This window comes from Nematostella vectensis, chromosome 14, assembly GCF_932526225.1.
Source record: "Nematostella vectensis chromosome 14, jaNemVect1.1, whole genome shotgun sequence".
In the NCBI taxonomy this organism is placed as follows: Eukaryota; Metazoa; Cnidaria; class Anthozoa; order Actiniaria; family Edwardsiidae; genus Nematostella; species Nematostella vectensis.
Genome location: NC_064047.1, coordinates 4,248,972 through 4,263,218, shown reverse-complemented (window position 1 = coordinate 4,263,218; position 14,247 = coordinate 4,248,972). Strand labels below are relative to the sequence as shown.

General features: G+C 41.5%; 1 protein-coding gene across 3 annotated transcripts in view; it reads right to left on the bottom strand.

Moving 5' to 3' along the window:
* Positions 1 to 3,674: 3,674 nt before the first annotated feature.
* Positions 3,675 to 14,247, bottom strand: part of LOC5516719 (leucine-rich repeat serine/threonine-protein kinase 1) — a 32,390-nt gene continuing 21,817 nt past the window's right edge. For 2 of the 3 annotated variants that reach the window (XM_048721810.1, XM_048721812.1), the window contains 12 exons: positions 12,966 to 13,225; positions 12,170 to 12,365; positions 10,568 to 10,822; positions 9,992 to 10,120; positions 9,193 to 9,519; positions 8,768 to 9,030; positions 7,684 to 7,837; positions 7,221 to 7,377; positions 6,566 to 6,703; positions 5,832 to 5,894; positions 5,204 to 5,358; positions 3,675 to 4,790 (listed from right to left, as the gene is read on the bottom strand). In XM_048721810.1, coding sequence (XP_048577767.1) covers positions 4,602 to 4,790; positions 5,204 to 5,358; positions 5,832 to 5,894; positions 6,566 to 6,703; positions 7,221 to 7,377; positions 7,684 to 7,837; positions 8,768 to 9,030; positions 9,193 to 9,519; positions 9,992 to 10,120; positions 10,568 to 10,822; positions 12,170 to 12,365; positions 12,966 to 13,225 — 2,286 coding nt within the window. In that variant the 3' untranslated portion in view covers positions 3,675 to 4,601. Of the gene's footprint in view, positions 4,791 to 5,203; positions 5,359 to 5,831; positions 6,000 to 6,565; positions 6,704 to 7,220; positions 7,378 to 7,683; positions 7,838 to 8,767; positions 9,031 to 9,192; positions 9,520 to 9,991; positions 10,121 to 10,567; positions 10,823 to 12,169; positions 12,366 to 12,965; positions 13,226 to 14,247 lie in introns of those variants that run through there. The other variant, XM_048721811.1, reaches the window with a different exon arrangement.

The window sequence follows — 14,247 nt, the reverse complement described above, 5'->3', positions numbered from 1 at the left end:
CTTAAGTCTTGGGGTTGGCGTTCACTAACTTTAATCGGAAGAATACAAATAATAAAATCAATAGCGTTACCCAAACTCCTCTATCGAATATCCAGGATTTCATGCACTGCAGACTATTAAAAAAAAATCAATACACTACTCTACAATTTTGTCTGGAAAGGGCGAAGGGACAAAATAAAACGGTTAACATTAATAGCGCCCCTAGAGTATGGCGGATTAAAAATGCCGAGCATTGAGACAATGATAACAGTACAGCGAATTATTTGTATAAAAAATATTTATTGAAATAAAATTCAGGCTGGAAAATGTTTTTTGACTTTTATCTAAAAAATGTTGGTGGCAAATTTCTTTTTCATTGCAGTTTCGACACAAAAGTTCTATCTATTCCTGTAATTCCTGATTTTTATAGGGATTGCTTAAATCAATGGCAATTGTCGAGAAATCAAATCATTTGGAATAACAAAGATATTTGCTTAAATAAATATTCAGTATATGATGATAATATAGAGGATTCTTAAGAATAGGCAGCTTATTTAACTCTACCGGCGAACTTGTAGTAAACACGGTTCCTAGGCCCAAATTTTTTTCTTGTTTAGTATTTGCAATGCCTTACAACCACCCTGGAGTAAGATGCTTAGAACCAACAAAGCAATATATATTAGCAATCTATACTAATGTCAAGTTATTCAAATTCGGTATCTCTGAAACGCCTCTGTCACTGGTGCAAAAACGATGAGAAATCCCTGGAACATTTCTTCTTCACTTGCCCAATAATCAATGCATTTTGGATGGATGTCAGCAAGTTCTTAGCTGAAAATTGTAACTGCTTTTGGTTTTCTGGTTTAAAAACTGTTATCCTAGGTGCAACTTTGTCTGAGGATTCGTACTCTGTTTTCCTACTATATCATAATTGAAACCAAATATCTAACTTTCAATGCCAAACTTAATAATTTCTTTCCTTCTGTAAAAATATTGATTAGTAAGGGCAAAAATCATGTGCACATTAGAAGAGCATATAGCGAGAGAAAATTTAACAATCACAACCATCGTAAAAAATGGAAACCTTTTTTTCTTAATTGCAATCCTCGATTGAATACCTGGAGAGCTCTGCGCGCACCGATCACTCTTCTGATTTGAGCTGTATCCTGACTCATAGGGGAGGGGAGGGAGGGGGGACATCATTAACTAGCGTGTATGTACGTTCTGTCAAATGTGAAATGTAAAAAAAAAGGAAAGGCAAATTTAAACAATGTAAATTTACTATTATATAAAGAATGCTCATAAAAGCCAAGTCTTCTTTCTTAGTACCGCGTCCTGAACCATAAAAATGCGAGGTTAATTGAGCCGCATGACACGTACCCACGCAGACATAAACATTGACTCGTTACATCGGGCCTTGTCAAAACTTATTGAACGCTATTTGACAAACGTCATTGATCCTAAGTCGCAATAACTAGTGTAGCTGCGGGTAGTTACATATAAAGGAAGTGCATTATTCAGTTTTTATCTATACTCATCTCCTATGTTCTTCAGTTCTTGTGAAAAATGTATATATATTTCTGTCTGCCAAGCAAACAAAATATAATTATATTGCCAATAATGAAGATGGGTGTGGTCAATAAAAAAGTGGTCTGCCCCCTTTTTTGCTAAAGCGTGGTACACTTTTAAATAATAAACGACATACTGTCGACCAAAAAAAGGAACTGAAGACACTGCTTTTAGGAATGCAACTTAATTTTAGACACCTTAAAATTTATCGAAAGACACTGAGAAAGATATAGGTGTGCCGTTATAAACAGAATTATAAGGACTTGCTGTATGAAAAAAATGGTTTGGCAGCGTACATTTGCCATCGATAGTTTTATATATTTCTTTGAAATTACAAGTCTGTGACAATTTTAAGAGTGTAGATAAATGTCTTAGTTTGTATTCTTTTTTAATAAACAGATAAATATAAGTAGATTTATGTCGATGAGAATGGTTTATTAAAATCGCAACAACAAATTTTAATGCAAAAAAGAAAAAAAAACTAAACAAAAATATTGCCAGCCAGTAAATGTAGAAAAAAAAAATCCAAGTCTACAAAAAAAATAATTTCCTCTTCGAAACTCCTCACCCCCCCCCCCCCCCCCCCCCATCACTTTTCTAATGTTCCGTCTCTCATCATATGCAGCAAACGCCAATCTTTTTTATTCTTTATAGGAATGGCCGCTTTTTCAGTCGTCAAATGGAAAAGGGGTGGATCAGCCACGCCTACACATTAGGGCCCCCGAATGGTACCCCGAAATTTCGCATTTTTTTCTCCGTGCTCGCATGCTCGCGCAATTTTTTCCGCCTAAAAATGCTCGGTATCGCATAGGGTAGGGGGGGGGGGGGGGGGGTTTGACACCCTGTCCATGAGCACTTGCGCGTGATTTTCTAGGTTAGCAGCAAAAAACGCACGAAATTCGCGGGAAAAATCCGTCAAAATGCAACAGAAATTGTCAATAATTTCCTTATTGAATGTAAAGTAAAATGAAACCTGAAACTAAAGTTGGAGTCGCAAGTTAACTCATGTGTGTGTGTTTTTCATACATTATTGAATAGTGACAAGAGAGCATAAGATAAGAGGGGGACACTTTGGTATTACCCGCGCGCCATGTCGATTCCGAATCTGTCTATTTTTAGTAACCACCACCCCACCACAGCGTGTGAGCATTTTTACTCACCCTACCCCCGCGCTTTGGCATTTACATCTTGTTGTTTGCCGCTGTTTTGTGACTTCAACAAATATTTGCACAAATACCATCGAAAATTTCATTCTAGCATCAAGGATACGGGCAGTTGCGGTTTATTAAAGGGATATAGTACTTTGAAGATTGCAGTATAAAAGGCAAGGGTATGGAAATTAAATCGTCCGGGATTGAGTAATGAGGGCCAGTGGGAGAAGGCAGTGTGGATTTGAAAGGCAAAGAAAACATCTGTTTTTAAATTTCAATCTTGATTTTTCATTGTAGAGGCATAATCAAACTAGTTTTCATCTTATCTTTCATTTTATCTTATAATCAAACTAGTTTTCATCAATTCCATCTTGCTCTTACCGCTCTCATGACTAAAATCATCTGGTTCTCCACTTAGCTGTTCTAAAAGGGAAAAAGACACTTAAAAATGAAATATGGTATCTTATATCCTAGTAAAATAAAACTGAGCGAGTAAGCCTAAAAAACAACGGTTTTCGCAACAACATTGTTTATTGGGGAACTGTGGAATTTAGCATAAGATTGAGCCTAGGCCACGATCGTCACTCGATGACAGTGCTGAATAACGTATGCGCATGCGCTGGCAAAAATAAGCACAATCGTAGTGTTGAATCGTTCGAGTAAATGTACGAAAGGCTGACTTCAGTCTCTGTTTTGACTAATTGTACAGCATTAAAACCATACTGTACAAAAGATAACAGATTTGTGTGATAATGAGAGAGTCATAAAGAAAATTATAGCCTTAAGTTTGGTCTAGTTTTCTTAGCATTCGCCAAAATGTGGCAGTTCGACGGTAAAACGCCGCCATTTCAAAACCAAAAGGCTGGTTTAACCGCGCGGTACTGGAACTAGTCTTGCGTTTTTCAGCACTGGCTTACTCGATAGTTTCCGCTTTAACAGCGAAGGGCTGGCACTAGACAGAACTTAGTATTGTTCTTTTAGTGATCTTTTTGCCTTTTATTTGAGTTTCATTCAGTCTTCTATTTATAATTGTACGGTAGTTCCCATAGTTACATGCCCGAAAGAACGTGAAGGATATCGATCACGCATGCGCTTAATATCACTGACCATATAAGGACATCAATTGTAATTTTGGAGTAGCAATCATCATAAAAAAATATAACTCAAAACTAAATAAAATGCTGAAATAAAAAAGTTATTTGATTTGAATATGATTAATTTACTAATAATGATACTTACATACAAATTTAAGGCAGTATTAGATTGCCACCACATATCAAATATAGATATGTTGACCTTCGCCTACAAGGTGACAACTTTTTTAACGCATGTTTAATTTGCGACGAGAATGTGACATACTGGTGATCTCTTGCCACAGGAAACGAAATGTGCCTGGGAGGTAAATACATAATTATGAGGAGCTGGGCTGATACATAGATCACAAAACTAAATATTTTGATGATGTTGTGGCATTTCAGGGTTCTATGTACATGACTGCATTTTGCCATGAATAAAGCGCACAAGAAGTACATAAATTATGATTCTTAGTTATCATATGGGTCATGATATCTCTTATCTGTCTATTTAATAATATTAACTATCACTAAGCTTTCAATTGCTAGAATCACAAAAGCACCACAATTTTGAATCAACTTGAAAACCCTAACATGCATTTCATGCTCCTCTTTTTCATATTTTCTGTAATATCTGTTCCCATTAAGAAAGTTTCCTTTAAGGTGAACGCGTACTTTGTTCAAAACGAAGTCACAACACGTAACATGGCCCTTAAAGTTATACACGTTTTATCACGCGACACGAAAATAACACGTTGTGCGCATGCGGCGTAATTTCAAATTTATCGCATTGAGCTCCGGGACTAATAATGCCCATTCTTCGTTTTCCTCACTCAGTTTCGCCCCAAGGATCGGACAACCACACGAGTAGGACGGACTCGCGCTTGCCCAGCGGTTTCCCACTATGCCGGCTTGGGTACGGGTTGTTGCCATGGAGACCAGCGCCAATGCTACGGTAGCCTCGGCCAAAGCTCATCACTAGTGCATTATGGGTATCAGCCCCAATATGGTTACTGACCTAAGACCCAAGAAATAGATGTTAACGTCATTAGGGAGCTTAAAAGTGGCATGTCACCAATTTACTTCCGGCCGATAACGTAACAATTTCCGATGATATTTAACGAAAGGCGCGAAAAATATTTCAAAATTTGTAAAAGTAGTGTGGGTATTGGAAGTTTCTTTGAGGATGCAACTCATAATTTAGAGCGTGGATGGCCTGTTAAGATTCTTTTGTCTCTTGTCGATTGAGGTTTCCGTCGGCCTTCCGGAAGTAAACTGGCGACAATGCCGCTTTAAGCAAGGACGACGGCGACGGCTAGGACAACGAGAGCTAGAAAAAATGCGTTTGCGTTTTCCAGATAGGGTCCTAGAGGACCGGTCATAAAAGACCGTGAACATCTCGGGGGAAACTCAAAAGAGATGCTTTCTTACCATCGGCAGTATGTAGCCCACTGAATCCTCATGGGATCGTATTACAGAGTAGACCATCATTGTGATGCTGTTACAGACAAGAATGCAGCCCCAGCTTGTGCCGACGTACAGCTCTTTGTCTACAGCCAGGAGCGAGTTTACTTGCGCCCGAGCAGCTGAAAAAGAATTTGTGAATCTCTTAATAGCCGATTTGCGGGTCCCAAGTGCGACGCTATTTTTTGGGTACGCGGGGCAGGGGAGAAGGGTCAAAGTTATGCTGTCGGATCAACATCTACAGCAGCAACCAGGGGCGGATCAAGAGCTCCAAAAAGGGGGGGGGGCGAAGCAAGGGTTTCAAAAAAAAGGGGGGGGGGGCGGATTTAATGTTCTTCCACGTATTTCCTTATATTTTTGTTATTTCAAGGCCAAATATCTGAAAATAGAGGGGGGGGGGGGAGCTCGTATACGCACACCGTGCACGTAAACACACGCACGGACACGCACGGACACGCACGAATACCCTCATATGCGCACATACGACCAAGCACACAGGAACACGCACTGCACTCACGAGCCCGCACGCACATAGACACACGCAGGAACACGCACGTACACACAGGAAAAAAACGTATAAACCAAGCGCTCTTACCACTCAGCTGGCCTTGTCTCATTCCTGACCCTCGCGTGAGAGACGACTTGCCAGTCTTTGGACCTGCAGAACCACGAGGGAGAAATAATGCGTTGTCTCGCGGAAATGCGCGCATATTTTATGGCTTTTGAACAAGGTAGCGAGCACGAGTAAGCTTTCCGGTTAGTACTGAATAAAAAAAAAGGTATAAGAACAATTTCTTTCTTCTGATACTTACTAAAAAGTTATTTGAAGAAAAATTATGTGAAATTTTTTATTTGAATATCTATCTAAAAAGCAAAGTTTTATCATTCAGTGAAAAATATCGTAATAGCTTTCCCAAATCCGCCGATTGAAATGGATGCTTTCTCGCACTTGACATTTCGCTAGGATGACAGATACACTCTAAAGGTGTGGTGATTATGCTAGCAGCTAAAGAGCCAGTAAAAATGTATTGACTTAATTTAATTCTATATGAATTTTTGGTATTCATATTGATTGAATTAAGTGACACAAAGACCAGGCAATACATTTAGTCACCTACAATTTTATTTTATTTTTATTTTTATTGTTTCAAGTTGACAAATAAGAAAAAAAATCTCAATTTATTTTTTCAATTTTTCTTTATTTACCAAATTCAATAGGAAATAGCGCAAAAGCTTTCCCAAATTGCCCGATGGAAATGTATGCTTTCTCACACTTGGGGTTCTGTTTTGGTAATAAGGCAAAATGGCGGCTGGCAGTGCAACATGTACCTTCGAATCTTGGCTTGTAGAGCGAACAGTCCACGCTTCGTACGACGCGCTTCTCCTGGGCATCCCATCGGAAGACGCGCGTGCCTGGGTACAAGGTCACCCAAACTGATCGTGCGATGGGGTCATCTGACGAGAACCCTGTGGAAGAAACACAAGAGTTAGATATACAGTCGATTGACAAGAAGTTGTCGCGACTACGCGACAAGCCCGCATGTTAGCATGGGTAAAACCCACTGAAGCGCCTAGCTGCATATATTAGCCAACGCATAACTTCAGTATACGCGGTGGCTAATATACGGTATAAAGAGCGTAAGCAAACGACCCACTGACATTGAATGACCTAGAACTCATGAGGTGGCAGTTACTCAGCTCCCCACTTGCTCTGAATAACCTAACAACCCCTTAATAACCCCTTCAACCCAACCCACCCCACCCCTCTAGGTACATAGCCCCTGGGGGGTATCCACCGGCTCTGAATAACCAAGCAGTCTCACCCTTAATAACCCCTTCAACCCAACCCACCCCACCCCTCTAGGTACATAGCCCCTGGGGGGTATCCACCGGCTCTGAATAACCAAGCAGTCTCACCCTTAATAACCCCTTCAACCTAACCCACCCCACCCCTCTAGGTACATGGCCCCTAGGGGGTACCCACCGGATCTGAATGTCCTCGCAGTTTCTAGGTGCGAGACACTCTGTTCCCTGAGTAAAGTCACGTCTGAGTCGTTATCCTCGGCCGGCATTGTGGTGATCTTCTGAAGTTCATCTCCGTCTAGGACGGTGATCTCGCCTTTCTCCTGACCACACCACACCTAAAGGAAAAATGACACACGTTGCGTCACTGCATGTCACGACACTTCATGTCACATCACACCACTCTTTGTCACGGCATGGCACTGTACGTCGTGCCATACACGCCACGGTACGTCACGTAACAAAACGGCACGGTAGTCAAGACACAACACGGCACGGTATTTCAGGACACGAGACGTCATGCCAATCATAAAACACAATACATGGAATAATAATAAAATACATAAAATAATCCATAGATAATGACTTCTAAAACGATCACGTATTCCAATACACAAAATAATGCCAAATCAGCAATACGTCACCTCGCAAATGTACTCATCGGCCAGAGAAGAACTGGGTTCGTTAGTTGACTCCTTTATACGAGGATACATGATTGGCAGTGATGCAATGCAGTGAATGGGGTTCCCATTGCCAGGGTAACCGCGGCTTGGTAACAACTCTTGCGTGGGTGTCATACTAGGAAGGGTTAAGTAGGTAAGCAAAAATCGCGCGGACTCTTGTGAATCTGATGATGGCGATGGTGATGGTTGTGCAGATGATTATAATGATAATACAGTAAAAACCTGTCAGTCAAAACCTGTATGTTCCTAAGTTAGTCCAAACAGGTTGTTATACAAAGGGAGCCTAAGTTTTCTTTTTTTCCCTAACTACAAATTTCAAGCTAAACGGTTTTTTATGTAAATTGTGCAACCTTGTAAAAGTAGTGGTTGCCTAAATTGTCATTATAATTATTAGTACCAGTCACTCTTGAAATAGTAGTGGTTGCCTAAATTGTCATTATAATAATTGATACCAGTCACTCTTGAAATAGTAGTGGTTGCCTAAATTGTCATTATAATAATTGATACCAGTCACTCTTGTAATAGTATTGGTTGCCTAAATTGCCATTATAATAATTGATACCAGTCACTCTTGTAATAGTATTGGTTGCCTAAATTGTCATAATAATAATTAGTACCAGTCACTCTTGTAATAGTATTGGTTGCCTAAATTGTCATTATAATAATTGATACCAGTCACTCTTGTAATAGTATTGGTTGCCTAAATTGTCATAATAATAATTATTACCTTTCATCCTTGTAATAGTAGTAATTGCCTAAATTGTCATTATAATAATTATTACCTTTCATCCTTGTAATAGTAGTGGTTGCCAAAATTTTCATTATAACAACTGATCCTTTTCATCCTTGTAATAGTAGTGGTTGCATATATTTTCATTATAATAATTACCTATCATCCTTGTAATAGTAGTGGTTGCATATATTTTCATTATAATAGTTACCTATCATCCTTGTAATAGTAGTGGTTGCATATATTGTCATTATAATAGTTACCTATCATCCTTGTAATAGTAGTGGTTGCATATATTGTCATTATAATAATTACCTATCATCCTTGTAATAGTAGTGGTTGCATATATTGTCATTATACGCAAGGAGTGATCCATCTGCTAGCGCCACTAGCACCCAGTTGCACCTCGGCACGTGGGTCATACTTAGTATATACTTTGCACACTTGACCACGCCCTTGCACAGCTCTCGGTAGGTGATAGCACAGTAGACGTGGAGGGTTCCGGACTCTGTACCGAGCCAAACCGTACTGCCCACGCTACACGCCACATGGATGCATGACTTCCCAACCGTCAACTCCTGCAAAGAACCGATCAAATCCAAGGCAACATCAGGGGTGGGGCATAGCAGGGGTTGGGTCACTGAGAACATGAACCCCCCTCTAATGAAAACAGAATTTGATGACAAAATGGATGACAAAATAACAGCTGACTAACACTATCTTAAATCAAGAATCCCTACCTCCTTGTGAGTACAGCGCCCTCCGTTATAACTCATAACATTGATCTTCCCGGTACCAATCCCGGCATTCAATTCTTTGCGGCAGACCCAGACCTCGTTACCCACGCTCGGCCTCCCATCCGCGCCACAGCCCGCACTCACGCGCGAGCCCGCGGTCACGGCGCAGTTGATGGTCAGCTGCTTGTCAAAGGTAATCACGTCTGCCAAGCGCGAGAATTCAGGCGAGGCTGCTAAGGCGTAGACTTGGGCTGAGGTTGGACGTTTTTCAGAGTCCTGCTCCCAGCACCAGGCCATCAGATCCATAGCGAACACGGGTGCTTTACGGTCCTACAACGAAGGATTGCAAGTTACTTTGAGTTGAAAGAATGCTGATCAGCCACATTTGAAAATTAAAACAATGATCTAATGGCAGGAAACGTTCAAAATAATTATGCACGATGGAAGTTATGGGCTCTATTGACTTCATAACTTATGTAAGTGTGCTCGTAGTAGAAGACCCTGACGTCATATAATCGTAGTATGTCAGTAACTCAATGGAAGTCGATGGGATAAGATGTTTATCATGACTTGTTTTTGTGCGAAACATATGGGGGCGAGTCTTTCTTTAAACTTTAAGGGATCGAATAACTATAAGAACTTATCGGTCTTACTAAAACGAGGGAGGCATTAGAAGTCGCTCTCTTGAACTTGCATAACTGTACTGTTTTGATTAATTTTTCAGTATTGTAAACACGGGAAAAATATTTATAAAACATCCAATAATAATTTCCAAGATAAAATAGCAAGTTACCCTGGTTACCTTAGGTGTCAGCGGTGGTCGTAGTCCATCCACGATCATCTGTTTCACTTGGGCGGGGTTCAGGTCGCAGAAGGGCTGGTGCAGCGCTATCAACTCGTAGATGTACATGCCGAACGAGAACGAGTCCACCTGCAAAATGATCGCTTTGTTAAGGAAGGCCATGTAACACGATGCGTTTTTGTTCTGTAATTCACGAAGCAACAACAGACTTGTAGCAGGCCTCGAAATATTGGGGGTTAGGGGAGGGGCACGATACAAAAATATTGAGAAAAAATTGGGGGGGGGGGCACAGCCACACTGCTACTGGTCATTTCCCATATTTTAAATATGGGGGGGCACCCATCCCTGACGAATTAAAAAAATGTATATTGCAACAACATGATACTTAATTCTTGCAAAAAAATTCTTTTTTTTGTAACATACAACGCAACAAAAAATTAAATGGTCTATCAGTAGAGAAAAGTTCTGAATTAGCCAAAAAAAGTTAAAAAAAGCACCAGACCAGACGAGACTATTTTGGCTATACAAATTACCTGCTAGTGTGTTTTGACTCTGACAAATATATAAACTTCTCACCTTGTCCGTATAGCATTCCTTGCCGACGTACTTCTCAATTTCCGGGGCCATAAACCCAGGGGTGCCCCCAAGCCCTTTGATTCCTGCTAATGCCGCTGACCGGCTGATACCGTAGTCGGCAACCTTAATGAGGACGTCGTGGCGGTTCTGCTCGGGGGCATGGGGCTGAGGAAAGGTCCAGACCAAGATGTTTTCGGACTTGAGGTCGCGGTAGATGATGTGATGCTTGTGGAGGTACTTCAGGGCTGATGCACACTGAAGGGGAGATAGAAAACATCGTTATTATCTTGATTTTCATCATCATCACCATCTTCATTATCATCGTCATCATCACCGTCGTCGTCTTATCATCATCAAAATAAACAACATCTTCATCATCATCAGCTTCATCATAATTATTACTATAAATAAATTCATATGAATTATAAATATCAGAACTAATCACTCCCGTCACAATCACCACCACCACCATCACCACCACCACCACCACCACCACCACCACCACCACCACCATCACCATCACCATCACCAGCACCATCACCATCACCATCACCATCACCATCACCATCACCATCACCATCACCATCACCATCACCATCACCATCACCATCACCATCACCATCACCACCACCATAACCGACAACATCACTACTACCACCATCACCACCACCACCAACATCTTCACTACGACCACCATCACCATCACCACCACCATCACCATCACCGTCACCATCACCATCACCATCACCACCACCATCACCACCACCATCACCATTACCGACAACATCACTACTACCACCATCACCATCACCATCACCATCACCATCACCATCACCATCACCATCACCATCACCATCACCATCACCATCACCACCACCACCACCACCACCATCACCATTACCACCACCATCACCATTACCACCACCATCACCATCACCATTACCACCACCATCACCATCACCATTACCGACAACATCACTATTACCATCATCACCACCACCATCACCATCACCATTACTGACAACATCACTACGACCACCATCACCATCACCATTACCATCACCGCCAACATCACTACTACCACCATCACCACCACCATCACTATTACCACCAACATCTTCAATACTAACATCACCACCACCAACATCTTCACTACGACCACCATCACCATCACCACCACCATCACCGCCATCATCACTACTACCACCATCACCATCACCACCACCATCACCACCACCATCACCATTACCGCCAACATCACTACTACCACCATCACCATCACCATTACCACCAACATCTTCAATACTAACATCATCACCACCACTGCCAACATCGACATCACTAACAAAAAAGTCTTTATCAATAACAATAACAATAACAATAACAACAATAAAAATAACAATAATAATAATAACAACAATAACAATAACAATTAATAACAGTAACAGTAACAGTAACAGTAATAGTAATAGTAATAGTAATAGTAATAGTAATAGTAATAGTAATAGTAATAGTAATAGTAATAGTAATAGTAATAGTAATAGTAATAGTAATAGTTATAATAATAATAATAATTACCGGAACACACGCATTTTTCCTGACCTGAACAATACACTTCTGCATGACGTAAGGATTTAGCCTCACTCCCGCGCGCTTGTAGTTCACCAAGACTCGATCCAGGGCCCCAAGAGGTGCGAACTCCAAAACAAGGCAGAGGGGGCTAAGGCAGAAGCCTTCCAGCGCGACGATGTTCTGATGACGCAAGGGCAGTAGGATAGAGATCTCCTGGCGAATCGTCCTGCGGTAAATATAGACCTTTTACCACTGCGTGAGATGGGAAACATGGGGGAAAAATGTATGTTATGTTATGATGGCGCAAGGGCAGTAGGATAGAGATCCTACTTTGATAAATCTGACACTATTTGTAATATTTAATACACTAGTACCTGAGATACATTTTAATACCTAACACACTTTGTAATAACTGACGAACACTTTGTAATACCTGACACACTTTATAACAAGTGACGCACTTCGCATTAAACACTTTGTAACACCTGAAACACTTTGTAATAGCTGACACAATTGTAATAGTGAATCGTTTGAAATACCTAGCTTGTTTTCAATGCAATATACAGCAAAATAAGTATGTCATGGATCAGCTCTCAGCGCCCATTTTACGTTATAAGACTTACCTATAGGCGTCATTTAGGGCCATAGTTGGGATATCACGTAGCGCCCATTTTACGTCATAAGACTTACCTATAGGCGTCATTCAAGGCCATAGTTGGGTTATCACGCAGCGCCCAAATTTACGTTATAAGACTAACCTATAGGCGTCATTCAAGGCCATAATTGGGTTATCACGCAGCGCCCAAATTTACGTTATAAGACTTACCTATAGGCGTCATTCAAGGCCATAGTTGGGTTATCACGCAGCGCGCGTTTTGCAGCCTCGGCAGCCTGCCTTTCTTCGGGCTTCGCGTCGTCGCCGATCTCGTTGTTCAGCGGCATCTTCATGGCGATACTGATAGACTCCCCGGATGCATCCCTGAGCTCCCCTCGGAATACGGACCCAAATGTGCCCTTGCCTAGAAACCTCCCTCGGGTTATATTTCCTGAGTGTATGGCTAAGTGCGGTGCGATGTCCTCGAACATCTAAAGGGAAAGAACGGTTTTTTAAACACATTAATACACGTTATTTACCCCCGACGAGGCTCCACACATTCTCGCCACAACAGGCACATTCTCGGGCTCATATCCTCACGCTCCGATACCTAGAAACCTACAAACAAACATTTGACTACAACAACAAGCCGCCTAATACTACCCTTCCCCCCCTCCTATCGAAGCCAGTCCCTTAATCTCACCACAAAAGGCGCATTCTCTCTCGGGCTCATATCCCCATGCTCCTCCACTCAATCAACAACGCCCCACTCGACTAAAACAACAAGGACCTTATACTACCCCTCCCTATCAAAGCCAGTCCCTGTATTCTCACCACAACAGGCGCATTCTCTCGAAGGTAAATGTTGTGTGCATTGCATACCCCAAACAGTAAAAACATGAGTATAAGAACCTAAGGATTAAGCTACAGGCTCAAATTTGGCATTTTAAGTATCCTTTTTATGAAAACCTAATCATCCTTGATCAGCTTATAAGCTAATACACGGGTATTTACTGTATCCCCCTATCACTTTACCAAAACAACAAGTCAATACTATCTCCCCCTCCCCCGTTTACTCACAAAGCAGGGTAATCTTACCAACGTTTTGCCCGTGCTCTTTCAGAATATCGAGGGCAAATAGAGTCCCAGGTCAGGACTACTAACCACCCACGATCACCAAAACAACCAGCCTCTTACGCGCCTCTATTGTATCCTCGCCACACTCTCTCTGATTCATCTCTCCTTGCTCTTTGTTAACTACAGGGTGCCCAACCATTCTGAATGTCCTAACCACCATCGTTATCAAAATAACTGCAACACCCTCTCTACCTCCCCTACCTTGTATAACTACCACAATAGGAGCAATCTCTCTCTGATTCATCTCTTCTCTCTTCATCTTCATCTCTGATTAGCTCTTTGCTAACCACAGCGACCACCCTCCCCCCAACTCTCTGTTCTGACCCCCCCCCCCCCTCCCTTGTATCCTCACCACATCAGGGGTTATCTCTCTCAG